The sequence below is a fragment of the Lepidochelys kempii genome, chromosome 15, assembly GCF_965140265.1.
Source record: "Lepidochelys kempii isolate rLepKem1 chromosome 15, rLepKem1.hap2, whole genome shotgun sequence".
Classification (NCBI taxonomy): Eukaryota; Metazoa; Chordata; order Testudines; family Cheloniidae; genus Lepidochelys; species Lepidochelys kempii.
The window spans coordinates 16730480-16756273 of NC_133270.1; the positions used below are offsets into that span (position 1 = coordinate 16730480).

A 25794-nucleotide genomic window follows, 5' to 3' on the forward strand; every position below is an offset into this window, starting at 1 on the left:
GGCAGACCCACACTGTTACTAAGGACTGTAAATAGTTTGACACACACACAGAGACGTGATTATTGTACTGCTCTATTCTATATGCCATTAATATTTTTTTTTAAATTCCTGTGTGAGGCTGAAGTTTTACCATTTCTCCCCAATAGACCTCTTATGAAAAAGGAGAGCAAGCCTTACCTTTGAAATAACCCTTCTAATGCCCCTAAATCATACTGAGCACGGTCCAAAAATTCGTACCTTAGTCTCAGTTCTCCTTGTGGTTCCATCTTCTGAAGTCACAATAGACACATGGGAAGTAGGGGTACCCGGGTCTTCCTCAACAGTAACAGTCTCCTCTACCATCTCCTGAGGCTCTTGCATCATTGTTATTGATGTCTGGTTGCTGGGGCTTTGCTCCTAAGAAATAAAAATGGAACATGTTTGTCATTTATATGGTCACTACTTAGAAGGGTTTGTTTGTTGTTTAAAAAACAACAAACATACAAGATGTCAGACGCCTGGAAATATAGATTCAGAAAGGAGGGTTTTACTGACCCAAGAATAACTAGCTGAGGGTAGGCTGGCCTGACTGAATAACCTCAATAAGTGGAGTTCATTTGAAATTGACATCAAGGACTCAGCATTTATTGCCCATTTACAGGAGACCATTTCTTCATATTTACACTTGATTTTCACTTTCCCTGCTATGTTCAATCTAGGATGAGTGGAGTATCTGTGCATAAAAAACACCAAACACAAAAAAACCCCACCATGCTCCACAGTAAACAGGACTATTTCTTTCAAAACATTTAACCTTATTTAGTATTAAAAACTTATTTCCAGCTGATAAAACACACTCTTCAGACCTCAGTAGCCATGCATAGCAAAGCTATAAATAATTTATCAAGGCCTTCTAGTTACTCAGTATGCTAACACATATCTTCCTTGGTCAAAAGTGATGATAATTAAGGAAATATGGTTAGCTAAAGAATCACTCAACTGAACTGGTGGTAGCAGTAGTGGGAATTTTTCCCTGCTGAATATCCTACAGTATAGACAAGGCCTAACTGGTTACAATCTCAGTTAAAGGTTGTAGTATATACACAACAGTCAACTAGGGTTGCCAGGTGTCTGGTTTGCAATCGGAACGCCCGGTCAAAAAAGGACCCTGGCCGCTCTGGTCAGCACCACTGATAAGGCCATTCAAAGCCTGGTCAGCAGTGCAGCGGGGTTAAGGCAGACTCTCCGTCTGCCCTGGCTCCGCGCAGCTCCCAGAAGCGGCCGTCATTTCTCTCCAGCTCCTATGCGTCGACACGGCCGAGCACTAGATCCCCAGCTCCCATTGGCTGGGAACCGCAGGCAATTAGGAACCGCAGGGGCAGCATCTGCGGGCAGGTGCGGCATATGGACCCACCTAGGAGCCACAGGGACATACTGGCAGCTTCTGAGAGCTGCCTGAGGCAAGTGGCACCCAGAGCCCACACCCCGCACCCTCCCACACCCCAACCCCCTACCCCAGCCCTGAGCCCCCTCCTGTACCAAAACTCCCTCCCAGGGCCCACACCCCCTCCCAACACCCCAACCCCATGTCCCAGCCCAGAGCTCCCTTATGCACCCCAAACCCCTCATCCACAGCCCCATGCCAGAGCCTGGACCCCAACCCCTTCCCCCAAATCCCTCCTGCACTCCAAACCCCTCATCCCAGGCCCAACCCCAGAGCCCGCACCCTGAGCCGGAGCCCTCATCCCCTTCCGCACTCCAACCCCTTGCCCCAGCCCAGTGAAAATGAGCGAGTAAGCGAAGGTGGGGGAGAGCAAGCAACAGAGGGATGGGAGATGAAGTGAGCAGGGGCAGGGCCTCAGAACGGACAAGGCGGAACAAGGGTGTTCGGTTTTCTGCAAATCAAAGTTGGCAACCTTATATAGTCCACTGTTGAACAGAATGAAAATTCTCTAGAAAGGATGGTTCTCTTGAGGAAGGCTACCTGAAGATGATTCTTCTGCCTCCCAAGCAGAAATTTCTGTTACGTTTTTCCTTGTGCAATTTGTGTGCCTCACATAGCAACAGAAATCAGAAGAGATATTCCTAATGGATGAATGAATTTCAGAAGTGTCACAATACATGGACAATGAAACACTGGTTTACAGCTTGAGAAATAAGACTTTTCCAAAATACTTGCAATCCTTGGCTAGGTACAATGATATAACCGTTCCTTTCATTGTACTCCCTAAAGCCAGTGGGCTGTGCACAGGTGTAAGAGTACAGAGCCTACAGCAGAATCGGGGCCTATGCTTACAAAGGTAAGTCTTACTAGATGTAAGAGGAATCTGTGATATTCCTTCTATACTTATTTCAATAATGAAATGTTTAAAAAATAGCAGTGAAGTATTATGCCCTGTGTAGAATCAATTGCAACGCCAACCGATTCTGTTAAGAAATGATTGTGGGGCATTCAAGATCTCTTTTCACTTCATATGAAAATAAAATGATGGGGATGAAACTGTTCCCATGCAGGTGTTGAGTATAAATTATGTTAAGACTTCAATATCCTGCACCTGTGAGCAGTGTCATCACTAGGAAACTACAGTGTATTGTTTTGTAGCATTTTATTTAGGAAATTACATTTCAACCCCATGGTATGCTGGATAGCATCCTAGGTGGTGACATGCCTTCTGTTGAGTCCTGAAGGAGAGACTACTTTCAAATGGACATTGTGCAGATGAACAAGAGCAGAGCTTTAAATTCTCTTGTTAGACTCCACAGGGGAAAAAATATTTCATTTAATCCTCACATGATCTGTAACCGTCTTTGAAACAAGCTGGTTAAGGTACCCTTGTTCAGTTTACTTTATTTACTGCTATATTCTGACATTCCAGAAAATATCTGTTATTGCAATTCGGGCTTATATTTTAACTAGTGAATAGTTTTCATGTCTAAGTACACATTAATATTAACCCGGTCACAGACTTCAGTACAGGTGTTAAACTGGAGGTGGACATCTCAACCAAACAGGAAAGGGGACAAATCATAAAAGGAATATGCACACTGGACCCAATTCACTGGTGGTGTAGGCAGGCCCAACTCCATTTCCCATTGAAATCACAGCACAATTAAGACTGCAAAATTTGTCAGCCTGAATATGGTTAAACCCCACAGGAAATCACTCATTTCAGCAGTTTGCAAGCTTTCATTTCTCTAATCACTACTGCCAATGACTGGTGAAACATGCAAGCATTCTGCAGTTTAAGAGTCATTTTATGTTTTATCACCATAGGCTAAAGGGGAAACTAAGTCCTGTGAAAAAAATCTATTCAGAGTTGCATATTTTCCAGGGAAAACAACAACAACAAAAACCATATGCTTTAATTCCAGCTCCTTATAGTGAAGCCATTTTCTCCAACCAACCTTAAGTGGAGGTTCACCTTAAGTGGAGGTTCTCTACAACCAGAAGGCAGTTTACACATTGTAATGCACTGAAAATTCAGAACCATCCATTATTCTTCTTCACTGTAAAACAGAATTACACAATATCCAAGTCCATTCGACATAATCCATTGTATTCCCTTCCCTGTAATCTTCCCTGCCAACTTTCAGATGGTATCAAATCCCCATACCTTTTAAAGTTGTGGCTTTTGTTCTCATTCTCTCTCACACACACTCACCCACAGCTGCATTTTGAGGCTACTGGATTACCTAGTTTCTCTCCTCCTTCCCTACATTTTTATGAGGCAAACCCTGCTTTGTGACAACAAACTTAGGAAAATTGAAGGAGGCAAAAAGTAGGTTCTTTGTTATATTTTTACTTAAAAATAATAATTAAAAAACTCCCTTTGTATCCAGGCTGCCTGTGGGCAAAGAAAATCTTTAAAGCCTAGCACTTCAACATGCGTGAATGGCAGACTAGAGCACACCGACTTTAAATGAACTTTAAATGAACACTCGTGCTTGTTTTTATCCTGTGGCTGCTTCTAAAATGATGATCCTGAGAGATTTGATATGCATTTGCATTCCTAATGTAGTGTGCTATCAGCTGGAAAAGACTGTCCTGAGCATCGAAAGATTAAAAGTTTGCCTAGTTCAAGGTAGATTTCCCAGTGCAGACAGCTACCCAGGTTGCATATGCATAGATTATCCAGGGACATGCGAGTGAAAAGGTTGGAATGTCATCCAACCTCCTGTTCCCCAAGTTTGACTTCCAGGAGGTTGCTCTTTGATCTCCAAAAGCTTTTAATGTTCTTGACTCAAGTTTTTGGTAAACAATGCAAAAACAAAAAAATGTTTAGTTTCCATTATCATGGTTTGTGCGTCTCAGTCACAGAAATCAGGACTCATTGCTACTTTCAAATTCTTTAAAAGGCATCAGAAATGAATCTCACTCTACATAGCTCCGAAAATATCCCGCACACTCCTTTGCTTTACAGGTTTCTGCATGAAGTCGATGTTTCAAACATTTAACCAGTTCAGCTCAATTATTTAAGGACTTAGTACAAACCTGACTTGACGGACATTTTGATATTTGCTAGTCTGTGCAGATTTGTAAGGGTTCAAATATGGTTCCCTCAACGGCTAGTCTTAGTGGCAGTTCCTATCCTGTCATGCAGCAGGAGATTCCAGTTTGGACCCACATCCCATTCACTCCTTTGCTCACTTTGCAAAGGTACTAACAAGGCAGCCTGCAAGAAGAGGTCGTGCTTGGCGTCAGTCAGCATAGGACTTCTCATTCTGGGGATCATGAATAGTTGTCAGGGGGCTGTGACAACCTTACCCTTTCCATATTGTTAAATGGGGGACAGATCCCAATATGGAAAAGTTGAGATTGAGCCATTGCTTTACAGTGATTAAGCAACAGCGAAGACTGTCTCTGAAGAGGGCTCCTATCCAATCCTCCTCAGTCGGAAAGATGTTCAGGATTCTGACAGTTCCAGCAGGACAGAGATGTTACTCTCTGCCTTGCCTTCCAGAGATCACAACATCTCACTTAACCTTTCAAGAGTGATGGTCAGACTTCAGAAATGTGCGAGCGTTTACATAAAATCATGGCAGGAGTTCTCTTGTGATAAATGAGCATATTTGCAAGGTGTCACCAAGAGAAGTCACCGAGTGTAATGTATGAGGCACGATACAAGCCATCATATCTTTGGTTCGGCCACAAGAAAATCAGAAGTCAACACTACTTTATTAAAAAAAGTAGGTCCCAATCCAATTAGTGAGAAAGTGTATCAATCCTGAAGACTTTTCTCCTTGCTTTTTGTCAGTGGATGAATCACCTCCATTTAGCTGTGCTTAAATCTCCAGCAGTCTCTAAAAACAAGCTATTGTTAAAAAACAAAGGTAAGAGTTTAGTGCAGTTGAAATATCTTCAGACATTTCAGGCAAGAACTGTAAAATAGTAATTCTTGTTTTGTTAAAAGCAGAGTGATCTGCCATACAGAAATATCTGAGGGCCTACTTTGCATTAGATTATTGCAGTCCCTAGAACCATCATCATTTTGAGTCCTAGAGTTATCCTTCTATCGAAGTGACTATTTTATATCTACTTAATAAAAGAATAAGCTCCCCCAGAAGGATCACACATCCTGCATTGAGACAGAAAAGTTGTTTTATTTTCTTCTTTGTTTATGAAACCGTTTAAATTACAGATTACCTCTTCCCACCAAAACAGTCACTCTTCGAAAACATTCAAAGCATGTCCATCTAATAACCGTACTTCCTGCAGTGTCCTTCTGTTTAGTGGATTGCAGTGAAGGCTACATTCAGGGTACTGCTTACTACTACAAGTTACTATTAGATAGCAGGTCTGTAGGTTTCAGCAAGACAGCAAGGCTGTTTACACCAGTGGGACACTTGTCCAAAAAAGCTTAGTGTAGTCAAAGCCAAAATGTGTTGATTACTAGAAACATATTAGAAATCTGGGCATACTTAAATCAGATTATCATTTTCTAACTCAATAAAAAAGGGAATAATTCCTGTTTCCTACCCTTTGTCTGACTTTTCTAATGAAACCCTAATCTTTGCAATGGCTTTATATAATAGACTACTTACATGTGTAAAGTTAAGCGCACAAGTCAGTCTTTGCAGGATCAGATGTTCAAGATCAATCTAATCTTGAATAGATACTTCAGATTAAGGTAGGGAGTGAATTTAAAGAGCAATAGCTATTGCAGAATAACTCCATATGTAGACACGCCCTTACACTGTAAGCTCTTTGGAGCAGGGACTATTATATCTTTACAGTTTCTAGCACAACAGGAATCTACACTTGGTTGGGGCCTGCAGGTCATACTGAATTACTGCTAATAATAAACGGAAACTTTATCTTTTAAGTGCTCATGTTCAGTGTGTTCTGCAGTTAAAGCAACTGTCACTTGATGCGGAGCCCAAGCGAAATTGGGTCTTAGTTAAGGCACTCTATTGTGTGATACAGGAGGTCATCTGACGATCTAGTGGTCACTTGTGCTGTTCAACTGTATGACATGGGCACTCACAGAAGCCACATCCTGAAGTCAGTCAAGTCTTCACAAAAGAAAAATGTTCCCCAAATCAAAAAACAAGCTCAGTTAGCACAAGATACCATAATGAACCAAGCTGTACGCCACAATGCAGTAGCTGGTCTCGGAGCAGTTTCACATTCTCCTTTCCCTTCAGATACAAATATGATAAACAGGTGAATACAGAACGATGCCAAAGGCCTTTAAAAGCCAGTATTAAAAACTGGACTTTTCAACCACCAGAAATAGCGAAAGAAGAATTTTGGAATGGACCAGTGCAATTCATGATCTGAGCTCTCCTCAAGACACCACACCTTTCAGGGAAAGAAAGAAAGAAAGAAAAAAAATCAAACGGAACAAGAAAAGTAGTCGTAATATTCATCCCTGAAGTCCAGCAAAATACACTAGGGCTCTGTTCAGCCATGGGTAACTGCCCATCAACAGGCAAATCTACAATCTCTGCCCAGCAGTCTACAAAGAGAGCTTTTATGCTATTTTAACAATCTGAAGTGTCTCAGTTAATGGAAGACTGGTCAATTGGCCCTCAACTACATCTAATTGACTGGAATGATGGATGAAGCTAAAGGGGAAGCTGACCCACTGAACTTTTCCACAAAGCTAGAAAACGGCAGAAGATTGTAAACAGTGTTTTAAGAATGGAAGTGGGGGAAAAGAGGGATTCCAGAGGCAGTGCCTCCTTCTTAACCTGCTGGATGACCCACGTAATTATAGGCCTGCTGCAAAGTTGTTTTTGGAGGAGAGAACAAAAAAACCTGAACCCAAGGCAATAACAAAAATACCCTATTCATTGCGCTCCACCTCAGTATTTTTCTCTCCCACTCTCCCCCCTTTTCTCCATTAGCTGAAGGCTAGTGTGCTGCACAGCTCCACCACGCAAGCTGGCCCTCTGGATCAGAAAGGGCAATTTGTCACTTTCACAAGAAAGAGGTCTCGGTTCTTTATCATCTTGTCTTGCCACAGCAAGGATTTTTTCAGATCATTTTGGTGCTAACTGAATATGCTGAGGCTTTAAATCCCAGCCATCTTCAAAGTAGGTAATGTTAATCACCCCACTACATTAAAAGTAATGCTCAATAACTATGATGAATGATAGGTGCCCGGTGACCTTCAGAACACTGTAATTTCAGATAGCCTTTAAAACCGGGAAAGAGACGCATAGAGCATGTACTGGAGCAAATGACCTAAACCATCCCAAATCTGTTTTGATGAGCACTCAGTTTAGACTTTGAATGTTGCATTGGGAACAAAATGAAACCGCTATAAAGTAGGTATGATTGTAGTTCAAATCCCACTAAGGCTCAAAGAGAAACTGAAGCTGGTGTATTTACACAGGAAGATCAGACACTGAATTGAAAGAAAAGAAATGAACAGAGGAGCCTTTCCCTTTGCAACGTTGATACAGAGAGTCAACTTACTCTGCCAAAAGAACATGAATCTTCTGACCTCTACAGGAAGCAGTACTGGGAGAGGCATTAAAACACATGTTCCGAGTAGTGCAAAGAACAAGGTGTGTCTTTGGGTACGTCTACACAACACACAGATCAACCTGCAGCAGCAAGTTTCAGAGCCTGGGTCAAGTGACTTGGGCTCATGCTGGGGGGCTCAAATTAGCAGTGTAGACTCATTTAGGGTTGGGCTGGAGCCCAAGCTCAGACTCTCCCCACTCACCAGGTTTTTTGAAGCCTGAGCTCCAGACCAAGACAACACTTCTATTTTGAGCTCCAAGTCAGTTGACTCAGGCTGTGAGACTTGTTGCAGCGGGGGCTGGGTTTATTTTTTTGCTTAGACAAAACCTTTACAAGAATAAGTAATTACTGTTCAAAACAAAACTTGGCACTCTATTGCACCTTCCACCCACAGAGCTCAAAGGGATTTTCAGACAATGAATTTAGTTCAACATTCCTGAAAGGGAAGAAATGAGGCAGATGTGATCCTTACTGTACTGATGGGGAAACAAAGGCATATCATGCTTTAGTAACTTGCCCAAGGTCAGAAGTTTGTGACAGACCTCAGAATTGAACCTGGGTATCCTGACTCACACTCCAGTGCCTTAGTCACAAGACCATCTTTTCTCCTAAATGGTCCATCAGCTCAGCTTCAGGAACTAGACTCAATAAGAGCGTTTTTTTCCAAACACCATTTTTTTATTAAAACAAAACCAAAACCAAAAACAAAAAAACCCCACAACATAAGGCAGATTGCATTCTGGGTATATCATACTTCTCTTGAAATGCAGCTTATGTTGCTATAGCTTAGTATTTAAATCAGGAAAATCTGTCGTCCACGAGATCATATTAAATGAATGGGAAAACTCTGTATCTTACTGTGATTGCACAGATAATGATCTTTTTCCTTTCCACTACTGTAGACCTGTAATTTGCTAGCCAAGTGCTATGAGCAAGCCACGGGCTAAATGAATACTACAGCGAGATTTACTAAAAAAAAAAAAATAAAAAAAAATCAGTAGCTAAACACACTACGAATATTTGACTAAACAAACAGCAGTTGTGTACTGAGCTCAACGTGACCCAGGCTCGTACTTGCAGTCTTCCTAGGGTCTTCAGATGAGCTAGCAGAAGCTAAACCGATGGAGAGTTTTCCTGGGACAAGGTTACGTCACGGATCACTATCTTCCAGCAGAATTTTCTTCTTCTCTACCTGCTGCTTATTTAATGGTGGCACACAGGTTTGTTTGTGCAGGAGGTCAGACTAGACGATCGTAATGGTCCCTTCTGACCTTAAAGTTTATGATTCTACATGTCCTGGTGACTTATATCAAAATCAGAACAAAATTCAGTGCAGTCTCCCCCTACCCGCACTCTTGCCCATGGATGACGTTTGAACTACATAATGAACTAGGTCAAGCAAAAACCCCAAACCCTTCCAAACGGAACAGTAAAAATAAGTGGATCACTGATGAAAGGCTGTTCTACAGCCTAAATTCGAAGAGTGGCATTTCTTAAATAAATCATTTCTTATTCTGGGGAGTACAAAGTGATTGATGATGAATCTCATCATCACCCATCCCATAAAGAAGGAACTGGCCAACATTTCCCACTATTAAGCACCAAAGCAGGTTTGCTTGGAATTAAGAAACCAAGTCAGCATCAGTCCAAATAACTCCTCAGAAGATGATCCATGTTAAAAAAAGAAAAGCAGCTATTTTCTGAACTGAACATAGCAGAGAATGTGTGATCAGCTTCTTAACACAGTATTATATATCCCCAGAGAGTAAAAATGTGACAGCAGGAAAGTAACTTCATGGGAGATCTTTGGATGACTACAAGTCCAGTTGAAAGCCAAGAGACACAAGCAAGCCAGCAAAGCCAGGGGCTGCTTCTTTTACTGTAAACTTTCTAAAAGAAAGAAAAAAAAAAAGAAAAAGAAAAAAAGATTCCAGCAGAAAGTCCATTTTACAAGTGAAATGGGAGTTACTGCATTATTGTAACAACCCAACAGACTTGACTGACAATTTTTCATTTTCTTCCTTTGAGGCCATTTTATCCTGCTTACTTTCATCCACCTTGAAATATATAGTAAAGGGGTTATCTTGCAACCCTTACTTATGCCAGCAGACAGTCTTTAGACACACAGGAGAGACTGCTTGAGAAAGTACAGGTGGTTCATATAAGGAAAAGGTTGCAACACTGGACCCCAAACTAGTAACATGGACTGACAACAAAAGAGGAGGCTGAGAAGGGGGAAAAAAATGAACACTCATTTAGAGCCAAATCACAATGTGGAGGGGGGAAAACGGTAACTGAGGCACCAACAGATGCAAAGAGAATAAATTATTTAATTACGTATACACCTATGCTAAGAGCCCGAGTAACAAACAAGAGGAATTGTAATTGCCCATTTATGAACATAAGTTTGACCTGGGGAAGTAAGCTCCTCGTCCACCCGGGGAAGTAAGCTCCCCGCAGCCTAGCCAGAACTAGCAGCTGAGCCCAGCACCGGGTAGGAGCTGCCAGTCAGGGCGTGTCCAGTCCTGGGTGGTGCTGGGGAGGGCCAGGTGTGTGGGGGGGGTGAGGCTTAGTGGGGTGGGGGTTCAGGTGCAGAGGGCTTAGTGGCAGCTTCTGGCTGTGGAGGCATGAGGCTCAGTGGGGGCATCTAGGTATGGGGGGTCTTAATGCATGGGGCTTGGGCAGATTAGGGCTGGTCAGACCCAGCCCTAGATGGATTTGACCCAGCACCAGCCAGGGCGTCCCAAGCCCCACCCTTCCCCACTGATTTACCTCTCCTCCGGCTGCTCCAGGAGCCCAAAACAAATGTGCCCATGTGCTGCTGGGGAAGGGCACAAGACTGCTCTTGTAGCTTCCCTTGGCTTCCCCGTCAGAAAGTCATATTTCTGCAGGGAAGCAAAGAAAACTGCAGCTGACATGAATTCTGCGGGCACACAGTAGCACTGGAGTAAGTTATGGAGTAAACTGCTTGGCTGCCATTACCATTAATCCATGGCTAATTCCATGGGTACTGCACAGATAACGTACCCAAGACCATACATCAAGCAGAGTTCACTTTATTTGATTTTGAGCTGTTAGACTGCTGCTCTGTTCTTAAAATAGAATGGCACTTTTTGATTCATTCTGGAGTCCCTACTGAATGTATATAAATTATCACAGTTCAGGGCAACTGCACCCATTTTCCCCCTCCGTGGTCCACCAAAGATTTCCAGTGAGAGATTTTAAAGCTTCACAACTCCCTGGATTACACTGCGGTATCTCTAGCAAGACAGCCAGCCTAAAAAGGTCAGCACCTGTGCTTTGCTTTCTCCCCAAGTGCTATGGACAGCGTATTGCCAGCAGTTACAAGTTAGCACACAGCTCTTTCTAAACAAGCACATTTATTCCTCGGGTAAAAACACTGAGAACAAACATTCCTATACCTAAACTAACAGCTAACTAGAGGTCACCCATCAGTCCTATGGGGCCCCAGTAGGTGAAAGTCTTTCCAATCCTTCTGCCAGGTTTGGGGCCTCCCTTGTACTGGAGGGCCTGTCCATTTGCTGGATCAGAAAGGAAGCCATGAGTCATTTTAAACTCAGGCTATTTATCCGTTTTTTGTCGGTTGACCGCTAGAGAATCAAGTTTGAAGCATACATGCATGGAAGCCTCTCCAGGTGGTGGTTCTCCTCTAGCGGTGTTACAACCTGAATGAATTTACCTGATCTTGCCCCCCCCCCACACGTTTTAGTTCCTGGAGAAGCTACGGTTACCCTGCCCCATGCAATTACACACAGTATCTTGCCCACAATGATACATAAACTTAATAATACAGTAACATCTCCCAAAGATACTGTAGGAAATTGACATATCTAGCACATAACTTCTGCTAAAATGCTACTGAACCAAGATTCAACTCCACTGATCTCAAGCCAAGCTTTCATTCTTAATGAGATTCCTCACAACTGGAGACATCTTTAAAACTGTATGGTGGAGCACCAGTGGGGTGAAATGAGGACAGACATTCAAATCTAAATTACTATTTCCTCGCTATAGTGGAAGACATGCAAATGGAACATGAGGTTACAGACTTCACCAACAAGGCATTAGAACAAAATATTTCTCTCATGTTTATTTTTTGTAGGAAGCTCCCTTCCTTTATAAAAGGGGAGTCATTCCATCCATCATGCTGATCAGGAACCCAAACAACAACAGGAGTTGCACAAATATAGCAATCATGCTATTATCTTCTGTCAGTTCCTTGTTATTTTTGGCAGCAGCTACAAAAGGCTTCCCAATTCTTATTCACAGAAGGGATCTAGACACATTCTGTTTGACCCACACATCAATGGCATTCAATGAGACAAGGCCAAGTGGCCATGGAGTCATTAGAAAGAACTAGCAGATCAGTGCTCCCAACAAAACCTCACTCTAGTCCTGTTAAATAAGGCAGCTGGCCTTAGGTTTGTCAGAACAGAAGAAAACAAAACAAGCTTGAGCGTCTGCCATGTGTTTTTGTTTTCACTAATTCACTAACATTCTTACACTGAGCCCATGGCTGGCATCCGTAATAACGTTACTGATTTATACCATCTACTAAAGCCACTGCTTTTTATTTTGTTTTTAATATGGGACAAGTAATCAAAGCAGAACAGCAATACAGTTCTGCAGTCCAGCTTGCTAAATCAGACAGACAGTGGGAAAACCATCAACAGCAGCAATTATGGGAATACGAGGGAGAGGCCAGAAGAGAATAGGGGTCAGATGAGAAACATGAAAGAATGTGGAGGAGTCAACACTGGGGGCGGGGAAGATGGGGACGGCGCATGAGAGAACGAAGATGTGGAGATCGAATACAAGAAGAAAACTGAATGGAAAAAAAAAGTGGTAGAAAAAAAAGAGTGGGAGGTAAAAAGGGGGGAAATGAATACATCCTTAAAACTTCAATTTTTTCCTTATTTGTTAGTGTTCCTTTTGTTATTTTACTTCATACAATCTTGGCCAAACTGCACTACCAATAGCTTTTCTCCCCCAAGGTCTCCAAACAATTCAGGTGTTATTCTTTGCTTTCCATATGCTTTGCCTATGTTATTTTTGTGTTTCCAATCATTCACTAGGAGTGAATCATGTACTGGTGTCCCCAGAGAAGGAAGAGATTAATCACAAGAACCTTGGACACAAGCCCTGCTTTCAACTTCACGCAACCACTGAGAACAAGCAGAAAAACAAAGAATAAATGGGCATCTATCAACAAATCAATATCTGCCTTTTTGTCAGTTAGCACCCAAGAAAAGGCAAACAGCCATTTCAGTAAGACGTAACCAGATACGTAAATGATGAATTCAAGATTTCAAATAGTTAAGTCGAGTGGCAAACTAGGAAATTAAAAGGTAGTATAAAACAAAATTGTCTTACTCATTGTAAGAGAGAGAGGTGTTTTTGACAGAGATTGAGGTTTGTATGATTTCCAGTCTTTTTGTTTGAAAATGCATTAAAATGGCACAATGCCCTGTTTATACTTTTATTTTAAGTTTGTGTACAGGCACAAAGCATGTATACATGAACGGTGAAACTTGTCTATCTTGTCATGCCACAAAAGTATTACTGAATTGCACTGAAGAGTGTGTGCCCATGCAGATCTGAAAACGGGAAAAAGAAAAAACATTCTGCTCCTGCACTGGTAGCCAATGATGTCTCAGAAGGGGTTGTGGGCATCTTCCCACTAGGCTCAGGAAGTCAGTACCTAGCCTCGTGCTACCACGATCTCTCCAAACCACATCACATCTTTTCATGACTGCTGGTTTTCCCTCTCAAAATCCACTCTGTTCTCTTGATCCAGATTCATAAAAACAATTAACATGATTCTTCTAGAAGGGGAGGTGACTGAATGCAGCTGTAATGCCCCATACAACTGTGCAAGTAACTCTCTAAGGAAAGGAAGGAAACTGTCCTTTAATCCAGAGATTTCCAACCTTTTTCAGAATAAGACCTCTGCTGTACCACCCCACTAGGCTTGTAGCACCTCAAGCTCCATGGTAGCCTACAGCACAAAAACACAAAGCTTAATTAGGAAAGATAGCAATGACACTCAAATCTGCACACAAGATAGTCATCATCATCAACAACAGAGGGAGAGGCTGGCCTACCTATGTTTGAGAGCTATCTGCTTTAACCAACACTCACTCTTAGCTGAAATGTTGTTCCTAAGGAGAGGAGAAAAGGGTAAGAAAAGCAGAAATAAAAAAATACCAGGGAGGCATGCATGTTGCAGCTTCTGTAGGCTGGGGACATTACATCCACAAGTGGCTACTTGCACCCCTCCATTCCCCCTGCCACAGCTTCCTGTGAGCTAGCCTCCCATGCCCCTCTATTTCAGGGATTCCCTGCAACTCCTCCCAACCCATTCCCCATGCCAGGGGTCATACTTCCACCATGTTACCTCTGACAAGCCAGGAGCTCTGTGTTTCACCTGTTGTCCGTTCTCCCCTCCCCCTCATACCTTTGCCCTGTTATGCCAGGGACTCTGTGTGCTCCCCTCCCACACTACCCCCTTCCACATGGTCTCCCAGCATAATTGGGTCTCTGTATGCCTCCCATTCTCTCCCCCTCACCCCCAACGCCAGAGTCCTCTGTGTTTCCTCCATACCACTGCTTCCCCCATTATGCATCTCCGCTTCTACATTAACCCACTCAATACCCCACCTTCCGGGTTCCTGTTTTCCTCACCTCCACTCCCCACCCTCCATTCCTTTGTGGGTACCAGGTTTGCTCCCCCACTTCCAACCACCCCACTCCCCCTGCCCCTTCCAGATCCTTTATTCCTCCATCCCTATGGCCCCTACTGCCCCCCCACTCCATTTCTGGGTCCCCATTTCTTCCACCACTCTGTTGTTCCTGCTCCCCACAAGCCCTCCCTGTAAGGGTCTATTATTTCTCTTACGGACAATATCCCCATGAAAAAAGTTGAGCTCCTGCCTCTGATGTCTAGGCAGGAGAAGCAAAAAAGATTCCCCTGCCTGATGCACCAGGCATTCTGGGAGCACTGATTTATTTATTTATTTATTTGGTGAGTCAGACTTTTCTATTATTCCGATTTACACCAAAAATCAATAGGCTTATGCCCATCAATGCCTAGAACATCCCTGGAAATTTTGAAACTGATACAATGCAGTGGTCTGCCATCGAGTTGAAAGTTAGACCTCACTATCCCTAGCCAAAATCCTCCCTTCAAAATACTTGGTTCCTTTTTAAAAAAAGTACAGTATGTTTTTTTTTTTTTTTTTTTTAAATCACCAGATGATCCAACTTTCAGCACACAGAGTGGGAACACATGCAATAAGAATGTTTTCTCTCATTGCAGAGCTGCTCCTATAAGCAGCTCACTGAAGGAATTGCCAATGCAAATACAAGGCATTCAGCCACAACCTATACTTTGGAAAGCTACAGCAATTTCACCAGATTTGAGAGTCTCCTGATCTAAACATGAAACAGAATTCCACAGAGACAGCTCAGTCAGCTTGGATGAGAGAGAGATCAACTAGTGAAGAATAAATTTCCAAAGTCAAGATATAATCAAAAGTCAACATGCTGAAGGAAAACATTCTATTAATACATTTTTGTATTAAAGCAGAGACAAATAATGGAGCCTTCTTCAATGAAACCATTTCAAACATAAAAGCCTGTTAAAAGAAATGGGTTGCACAAAGTTACAGCACCAGTCTGTATTATGTATAACTACACCTATCTGATCAAGTGACGAACAAGTCACTCCACTCCAGCTAATGCCCTTTTATGCAAAATAGATGGAGTTTGCATCCACACACATGGAAAACCCAGCCTCCCTCATTTAATTCAACTTTCTCTGTGAACAATGATTCACATACTTCAGGTTTCAGAGTAGCAGCTGTGTTAGTCTGTATTTGCAAAAAGAAAGGGAGTACTTGTGGCACCTTAGAGACTAACCAATTTATTTGAGCATAAGCTTTCGTGAGCTACAGCTCACTTCGTCGGACGCTGAGCTGTAGCTCACGAAAGCTTATGCTCAAATAAATTGGTTAGTCTCAAAGGTGCCACAAGTCCTCCTTTTCTTTTCACATACTTCAGTATTTATAGTTTCCCCGTGTTTATCAATTGCCCAAGAGCAGAAATCAAATTACTTTATTCAGAAAAAGTCTAAAAGTTGCCCATCAATAAATTAGTTTGCAGAAAACTGGCAAAGTATTTATTTGCCAAGAGCAAGGAGCATTACAAAGCATAGAGCTCCATTTGGTAAATTAAAGGAAATCCTCCGGGTAATCAGATCATTCAATTCTGATTGTAAACCACAATATTGTAACAGATAGTTGGTATACTCTTATAGCAGTGTTTTGGAACTGAGGAATACCAGATAACCTGTTCTATGACCCTACTGGTAGAAGATGTTACAGCCGTTCTTAATCCTGGCTTTTTAAATCTTGTCGACATAATTCATTGTGCTTTTGGATCCATAATATCTTGCAAAGCTCTGCAGTTTGCTGGTTTATAAGCCTGCCCTGCCTATTCACTGGGTGAAAAGATTTTTGCTGACTTCATGTATCATTTCAGTTGCAATGATCAGGGACTAATAATTTTCACTGCTAAGGAGTTCAGCTGAAAATACAAAGTAGAAAAAGTATGTATGCATCTGAAAGAAATAGGAGACATTTTGATAGCATGAATATATTACATTGACTATTGAAGATACTTGTAAAGGTATATATTCTACTAATGAAAACTGGGGAACTTTAAAGAACAGAAATAGAGGTATATACATATACAGCACTAAAAAAAAAAAAAAGATAAAATACTGCATGACAGTTTGTGAGTCTGAAATCACTGATTCAGCCATGTTCATGCCACCTCATTATTTACTATTCACAAACATCTATTTTGTTTTCACAACTATTTGGGAGAGCTGTTCTCTCAAACAAATACTCATTCACACAAACATATATTTGTGCGTGAATAAAAATATTCATTACTCATTATTCTAGTTTGAAAAGTCTCAGTCAAACAATCAAGGAGCAGAAACAATATCATGTGACCCAGACGACCAATCACGCTTTAGAAAATAAATAATCTAAACAAACAGTCGGTTAATAATCAATAAGCTACAAATTGTTTGTCCAAACTATTACACAAATAGTTAGTACTAACACTTGCAGAAATCCATTTCAGTTTGCAAACTATTTGCAAACAGAAAAAGGGCTGCGTTCATAATAAGATTGTTTCTTAAGGAAGAAGTAAATTAGCACATCTGTATTAATAAAGGATCTTTATGATGTCAGCTTCTCTCTAGGAATTTTCAGAATTCCTAGAGCATATGAGCATATGCAATGGACACACTGAAGACACATTTCATTATTTCCAACATGCATATAATGAAGTCCAATTACATACATTTCAACTTTCATCTTTTGGAAGATTTGCCTTGTTTTCATTTCTTAAATTTAAAGATTCCATTCTAAGCATGTAATTGAAGAACAAGAGGTTTAGTCTCAAATACAATGCTGCACATTCTTCTAAGTTTTTTGTTTTGTTTTTTTTTTTAAAAAAAAAGCAATAAAAAAGAGGGAGCTGCACATCAGATGTACTTCCAGATGGGTATTGCAGGGGACATATACTAAGTTCATGAAGACCTCTCTCCTGTTCTCCACGCACACAGCCAAGCTCTAATCATTAAAAGCTGACACATAGTTAAAGAATATTTTAAAATCACAAGCAGAATTTAAGAAACCCTGGAGGGATAAATTAAACATTCCTGACCTTACCCTGTAAGTCAGGGAAACTTCCAATGTTCTTCAGGTGAGGCAAGGACAGAATCCATCTTGAATTATTAAAGACAACCAAAAGTCACTAGCTGTCTTTTGCTGATTTTGTAAGTTCCCTGGTTTTATTTAATTCAGTGTGAACTTTGCTAGCATTAGGATTGCAGGGTCAGCCCTTCCGTATATTACTTATTCTGAAGTGTCCTTTTTGGACATAAGCAGGAATATTTTATTATGTGGCAAATTTCCGGCACTACTTTGATGGGTCTCGCACTCTCTCTTCTTGGGGAGGGTTCAGGGCACTGTTTCTCGCCCCTGAACTGGGGTATTAACTGCCCCACTAGTGTCCTAGAGGAGGGGAGTGGAGAGGGAGGGACCCGGGCCCGCCCTCTACTCCGGGTCCCAGCCCAGGGGCCCTAGGGACAGCGGTAAACCGCTTGAACTAATGGTTCCTTCCTCTAGACTACTACCCTCTCCTGCTTTTCAACTTGTGGGGCTTCCTGCCCTCCCTCTGCACAAACCAGGTGTCCCTTTACCTAGGGTCTTGGTCTTCTTAGCCCACCGCAGCACTTCTCCAAACTCTCCTCTGCTTCCCTCCAAACTGCTCTCTGCTCCAACACCAATCCACTCTGCTTCAACTCCTGCCCTTGTCTGATTGAAGCAGGGGGGTTTTATCAGGTGACTAGCTTCAGGTGCTCTAATTAATTTATTGCAAACTTTCTTCCCTCTACAGGGAATAAGGCTCCCTTCTAACACTCTCCTGCTGCCCTCTGGCCATGCTGTATCACAATTATTATTAATATTACAGGTGATCCTGTAACACAGGCTATCTGCATTATAATATTTGATTCATATCTTTAAACTAATCAGGAAATATAATCAAACATCAGTTCAAGTTCATATACTTTAGTTTAGTTGGATTTTATAGGTAAATAAATATCCAGAACAAAGCACTGATGAATTACTCTGAGAACATTTGCTGTATCTCAGCAGCCGAACTGTAACAGACTGTGATTATTTCTTTTCTTTCTTAAAGCATTAACCTGCAGTTTCGGATATTCAGCAAATTAAGATGGTCAGGCACAAAACAGCTTTTATAGCCATTTGCATCTGGTTATTACTGAGAAGATCTGCAGAAAAACCAATTAGCTGTCAGAAACAGGTGCAGCAGATTAAGATCTTTACTGTCAACCACCGAACTAGAGCTCAAGTGTTACTTTAATATTCTCTCTTTATCAGCAGCATATACATTGATTTGCCATCATTGTTTCCATGCTGTGAGATGATAGAAATTAAATTAAATTTTTTAATCCATCCTTATAACTCCTTACAACTCCATGGGGTCTACTTTTTATCCAGCCTGCAACACTTGCATCATCAATGCACTATCAAATATATTGCAAACACAGATGCTCGATACTCATAAGGAGGCGGATGTTGCTATCCTATCCTGAAACTAGGTTCCTTTTCTTTAAGTACACAAAATGCATATATTCAAAAACTTGCCAATCACAATTTACTGTATACAGTAAATAAAAATCTGAGTCCTAGAGAAACTCCTAAAACTATCAAGAAAGAGGAAGCTTCTTTCTTTCAAGAAGAAAGCAGGTAGCAAAAGTTAACAAATGATGTATTTAGTATACAGAAAAATATACACTACCTGTGAGCCAAGTATGAGGTGAGGCCTAAAAGGTTTTCCCTCAGAGCAAATGTATTTGTTAATTGATCTACTGAATTAATTGCCATGCTGCCAGATGTGCCAGGGTCTGGCCCCTATTTAAGAGGCTCATGAAGGCACTAAATTCAATCCAAAAACCTATCAGCTCGGTTTTCCATTTTTGCTAAGTACAAAGCATTCCTTCTATATTTAACAGAAAATTAAAAGAAATCAAGACAAACCAGATTAAAATGACCTATGCTCTTCCTTCAGATACAAGTACAGCCTCTGTTGGGAAGGGAGGGCATTTTTAGGATGTAAGACAGAAGAGACTGATCTGGATCCATCCTCTTCTATGAGTCAAAATAGAGAGCTCCTTTCCAAATACTTACCTTTAGACTCCTTATAAAAATCTATTTGTAGCAGCTGTTCCTACCGCTATCCAATTAAGCTTTAAACCAATGTATCCTCTCACTCCCACTCCCTTTCATCAGCATGCAGTGTAGGAGGAATATTTTTGGATTCTTACAGTGCACCTGGCACTAGCATATATGGTGACATCATTTTCCAACGCTATTGGTTTCATTCAGAGAGAGTCTTTTTTCATCACATATTTTAATAATGTCAGCTGGCAGGTTCTGTGACTTTTCATTTACTGATGTAGGAGTTTTCCTTCATCGATCTGTTTATATCAGCACAGGCTGTGGGAGCACAGGGCACAGAAATTGTCTTATAACGGCCCTTGTGTAAACACTGCACTAGCTCAAGAAGTGTATATTCGCACCCATATGCACAAGTTCTTCTCTAGAATAAAGTTCAGATCACAGGCTTCTGTCTTAAACCATCTCAGCCTCCTGTATGTGACTATGTATTAGACAGAGCAGCTAACATCACTTTGATAGTGAACACCATACTGTCACAAGATCTCTAGTGCAAGACCGTAGATGTTAATTTAGTCTAACCCTCTAATTTCAGCTTTCCTTCACCTGGGCAGCATCCACTTAGCCCAATTCAGAAACATGACAAACAACAACTATAATTACCACACCCAGTGGTGGACTCAAGTTGCAGTGTCTAGAGCTCAGTAGTAGCCACACACCAGACAAAGCTGGCCTCCCTGTCTTCTTTTCAGATGTATTTTTAAAGTCAATATTTCTGGGATAGAAATTTCATCGTAGCTAAATAAGCATATCACATTTCAAGGTTTGACTACCACATTGTCACTATAATAATATACTGTTGAAAGCAAGCTGTCCAGGCAGAGACCAGATGTTAGACCACTGCTTAGACAAATAATTGTATCGGCATGTCCAGGAGTCTCATAAGTATAGCTATACAATACCATATAGCCAGTTAATCTCAAGACACATGAGTAGGTAATGGTTAGAGACTTTTCTTTAATCAGGTGGATTGGCCTAGGTCAGAACGACACAGATCTTTTAAAAAACAAAAAACCTATATAACCTGTCAACAGCATGGGTTCACTCAGTATTCGCCTCTGTTCACTGCTTGGTAACGAACAGCACGAACATGGACACACTGATGAAGGCAAGTACCACATGAAACACAAGTTGAGTGGTCCCACACACTGACTGCAAACCAAACTCAGGAAGTTGTGATAAAATGAGGTATTCCATGTTCTGAGTGGTGTACTTAGTCTGGGTGTCCACCAATACTCTTCTCTCCCCCCACACACACACACAATTTGCGACTACGTAAAATTACACGTAGCTAAGACCTCATTTGTTCTAGAGCTTGCACACTGAGGTGCTTATGGAACCTCATGAGCCCTTGGCCATCTAAGAGTCCCGTAAGGGCTTACTCAAGTCACCTTCTGATTACACGCGTCTACAGGGGAGCTGGATAGAGCTCCTGTATATGGCCCTTGCAAAGTCTAGGACCTGTCCTGACTGAAACCACTGCACATAGGTTCAAAATCTTTACACTGCAAATCACTCCCCTCTGCTCTGAGCTCTCACCAAGCTACGGTATATCATGTAAATTATAACGGTGACTATCTGCTAACCAACATCCGCATAGGATTCCAGGGGAAGAAGGAGGGGAAAAAACAACCCAAAACCACACACCACCAAGGAAGTAGTTCTAAGAACATCCTCATTTAAGACCTGAGCAGAAAGAAATGTCAACAAAAGGATCATATGGGTAGCACAGCAGATCTGTGATCTTCCAACAAGGCTTTTTGCTGTAGTCAATGAGGTGAAAGTGCTCCAAAAATAGATCTATGTATTAATCTGGGAAGCTATGTAATGTGCCTGAAATTAGCCCTCCTGCTGAGGAAACTGCAGTAGGTTGGGCTCACAAGAAAGGAATGGGGGTGGGGAGATACTTATTTCACATTTTTAATCAAAAGTTCTTCGCTAATCATTGCGCTGTTCCCTCTTGCACATCATTAATTTAAAAAAAAAATAAAATAAAATATTCAAGCTAGTTGTGGCGAAAGTAGTATTTGCTCCTCATGTGGGCTGCAAACTGGGGACAGAGTAGGCTGCCTGGCAAACATTTTCTTTTGATGCTTGGCACATACAAAAAACTACTTTTGAATTTATCAACATGGAGCATTAGTGTATGATGCAGTGGCTAGTAATGCAGCCAACAACAAGATGAGAAGATTTCTCTTCACTGGGATGAAAGTTTTTGAAAGGTTTGCAGCATGCCACATGCAACTGGGTAGGGCACTTTATCTTTCTGAGAGTTGGCAAATCTCTTCCAAATCCGTGAACTGCTGCTCTTCAAGTCAGACTTTCTGCCCCTTCCAATGATTAAATCCCCTGACATACCGTTTAGTAGGGAATACTTCTTTCAGACACTAGCTAAAAAGAGAGATTCAGGAACAGACTGCTGAATGTCTGGCTTTTAGGTATGTTGATCATAGGCAAAGACTCTGCAAAGTGTTTGATGAAGTGCTGTGCAGTAACCATGGAGCCCACAATGCCACATCAATATATGGCTTAGTAACCACTTGTGTACCTAAGGGTCAGCTATTCATACAGGTACCTGCTATTTTCTGCATAGGGACCTGTAGTCAAAGCAGATCGTTCTTCTGACTTCAGTGGGCTCTGGATTACCCTATATGTTGACAGAGCCATGCTTGGGCATATATTTGGTGTTGAAGTCATGAGTGGTTAATCTCCAAGAAAATCCAATATAAACAGCTGTTAGGTCTTCTCTCTCTTCTCCCTCCTCCCCACCTTTTTCTTTTAAAAAACAGAAAGAACATGGTGTAAAATCCAGCTGGAGACACTGAGTGACAGGGACGAGTCTTGTGGTATTTTTCATTTTCAGCACAATATCTAGGAACTCAAAAGGTTATAATGATAAAATATTGTTTTGGAGGAATATTTTTAAGTGGACACAACACACGCCAGATCAGATCACAAAGGAGATTCTTTCTTGGCATGTGTGCCACACAATATAACCATTATGCAGCAAGCGCAACTTGCCTTCCCTATACCTAACTGGATTTATTCATAATAGACTGGGCAAAAAAGTGTTAAATTGATGGTGCAAGGGATTATTTACCCTTAGAGCATAAAATATCCTGTGAGCAGTTCTGAAGTCTACACACAGAAGGAGACGACACCCCATATTCACAAGTGATTCATCTGACAGAACTTCCACGTACTATAGTATAATCCATGTTACATATATTGCAATCAGAAGAAATATCCCCTGGAGCGATGTCACACTTTGAATTATCAGAACCCACCAGTTATTTTCTTGGATGCAGCCCTGGTGAGTTACTAAAATCTCCCAATCAAAGACAACTTTAATGACAGAATCCACTGCACGCTTACTTCAATGAAAGCCAATTCAACACCTCTCACTCGAAAGCTATTTCAGATGGAGTGACTCAAGTGGTCCACCAGAAGCCAAAGCATTTCAAATTGCCAAAATTAGAGTACTGTATATGAGGAAGAGAGGAGGGAAAAAGAAATTAGGAACAGGGGAACAAGGGAAAATGACAATTACATTTACAATCATCTATATAGCCACAGATTGTGTAGCCAGCAGAACCAAGCTGCTTGATTTAGATTTACTGCACCTACCAATTTCCAGGCGCTTATAAAAGTATATAGAAATAAAAGGTCTCCCTAGACCTAAAACCAAACAGTCACTGTATTACCACAGCTGCTTCCTACAGGATACAAACATATCAAACAAATCCCTCAGAAAATCTCCCCAATTGATCTTTTGCTTTTATAGTATGGGATTGTCAGATGCGCCCCCTATTTCCTTTACAGGCCCTTTATTTCTAGTTGCCTACATGAGAAAATAGCTATAGCTAAATTACACAAGAATAACTATGCCAGAATAACTGCCCTCCTCCCACACATGGACATACTGTTCTGAAATAAAAGCAACTTTAAACCAGATTAACTAGTTTGCTTTACCCTTCAGTGTATTCTGGAATACCGATGGTGGTCCATTTCCCCTATGCAGACAAGGCACTCCTGAGCAGAGTACAAATACAAAGTTTATGCACCAATGAAGTGTAACTTTAAATTTTAAGGGTGTAAGTGGGAGCTGAGTGATGCAAAGGAGTGCGTTTCACCCTATGTAAACAAGGGTTTGATTTGTATTTTTAAAGTATTTCCAAACACAAGAATTAAGGGAAGAGGGATGGTATGAGGATTAAGTAGCTGCATCTCAAGTGTGAGCAAAGGTTCTCTCTCCTGTTTGAGATTTGCCTCCTGGTGGAATGTTCAGTAAAGACAAGTAACAACCATGCCTCATCATCGAATTAGCATTCTGGATTTCCTACAGGTTCTGGCAGCAGCAAGATATAACCATTTTAGCAAAAATAATCAGAAGACTGGGGAATCCAGGATACAAAATGGCTGGAGCACAGATAATGATTCTTTTAATTATGAAAGCCAGGTGACAGAGTACACACAGCATACAATACACAGATTTTTCAAGGCAAATTTCTTTCCCTCTGACTTAACACAGACACCAATTTACGACCGTAGACACTTAACTCTTCCTTAGGCTGGACTTCATGTGGCAGCTTCATTTAACATCTCTAGTAACACTTCATTTTCAACTCCAAAAGAGCGCATCTACTAGCAACTGCCCACATGACTGGGTTATACACTGCATTCCATGTCACTAAGAGATTTCACCTCTGCTACATGTATTCAAAGAAAACCTTCCAAATGCAGCTAGCTTCTGTTGTTGCCGGAATCCCTTTGCATCATTAGAAAGCGTGCCGTCCCTCCATTAGATAATCTCTTCTACAATATTTCAAAAGACAAAAGCCTGCAGAATCGACATCAGTGATTTTCATCGCCGGAAGCTATTGTTCTTAAAGGGGCTTTTTTAGGCCAAAATTTATTATTTGTATTACAGGTTGAAGTTCTCTAATCCGGCACTCCCTGGTCCAGTATAGGCGCAGACTCTGTGGGTGCTCCGGGGCTGGAGCACTCATAAGGAAAAAACTTAGTGGATGCAGCCTTCCAGCCGCCTTCGCCGGCAGCCCCACACTCACCAACACCTCCTCCTCCCCCCGGGCACTTCCAGAGTGCCGCGAACAGTTATCTGAGCATTCAAGCTCTGGGAGGGAGGGGGAGGACCTGGGGCCAGAAGCTGGGACATTGGGTGAGGGGCCAGTGGCTGGGGCGAAGGGCCAGCATCAGAGCCCCAGGCAAGTGGCCACACTGGGCGCAAAGGCTGGGGGTGCTGCAGCAGCCCTACTTCCCATGCCTATGGAGACCCACTGGCACTCTGCATTGACCTCCCGTGGTTCAGCAAATTCTCTGGTTCGGCACAGATCAGGTCCCGAGGGTGCTGGACTAGAGATGTTCAACCTGTACCATGATTCCTAGGAGCCTTAGCCATGGATCTGGACCCCAACTGCACTAGGCACTGTTCAAACAGAACAAAAAATTCATCCCTGCCCCCAAAGAACTTACAATCTAAATATAAGACATGAGACAATAGATGGATACAGACAGACAGGGAAGCACGAGGAAAACAATGAGACAAACACAGGGTGGGGGAAGCGATAGAACACACAAGCAGAGCTGGCAATGTGATGGCAGTAAATGTCTTGTTAGTTGGGTGGGCTTACTAAGGAGATCAGCTAAATGGAAAGAAAAAGAAGGGAAGGGAGGCGCAGAGGTAGGTATGGGGTGAAGCTAAGGTGATACATTATAATATACACACACACACAAACTGAAAAAGACATGCAAAAAAAATTTTATATATATATATATATATATATATATATATATATAAAGAAACAAATGGCAGACAAAGGAAGGTCTGTCAATTAGGTTCAGCTAAATCTATGCACATTAGACTGAATGTTCTAAAGTAGCTGATAGATCTACAGCCTGAAAGATCTTAAGGATTGGGATTTAACCTTTAACTCCTAGGTAGTTTAGGAACTAATACTA

The 25794-nt window shown here is 41.6% G+C and overlaps 1 protein-coding gene across 16 annotated transcripts in view; it reads right to left on the bottom strand.

The window, feature by feature from the left end:
* The window catches only part of ARVCF (ARVCF delta catenin family member), a 543783-nt gene that overhangs the window by 142291 nt on the left and 375698 nt on the right, over window positions 1–25794 (bottom strand). For all 16 annotated transcript variants that reach the window (XM_073313189.1, XM_073313188.1, XM_073313184.1 and 13 more), the window contains one exon: window positions 238–396. In XM_073313189.1, coding sequence (XP_073169290.1) covers window positions 238–396 — 159 coding nt within the window. The remainder of the gene's footprint in view (window positions 1–237; window positions 397–25794) is intronic.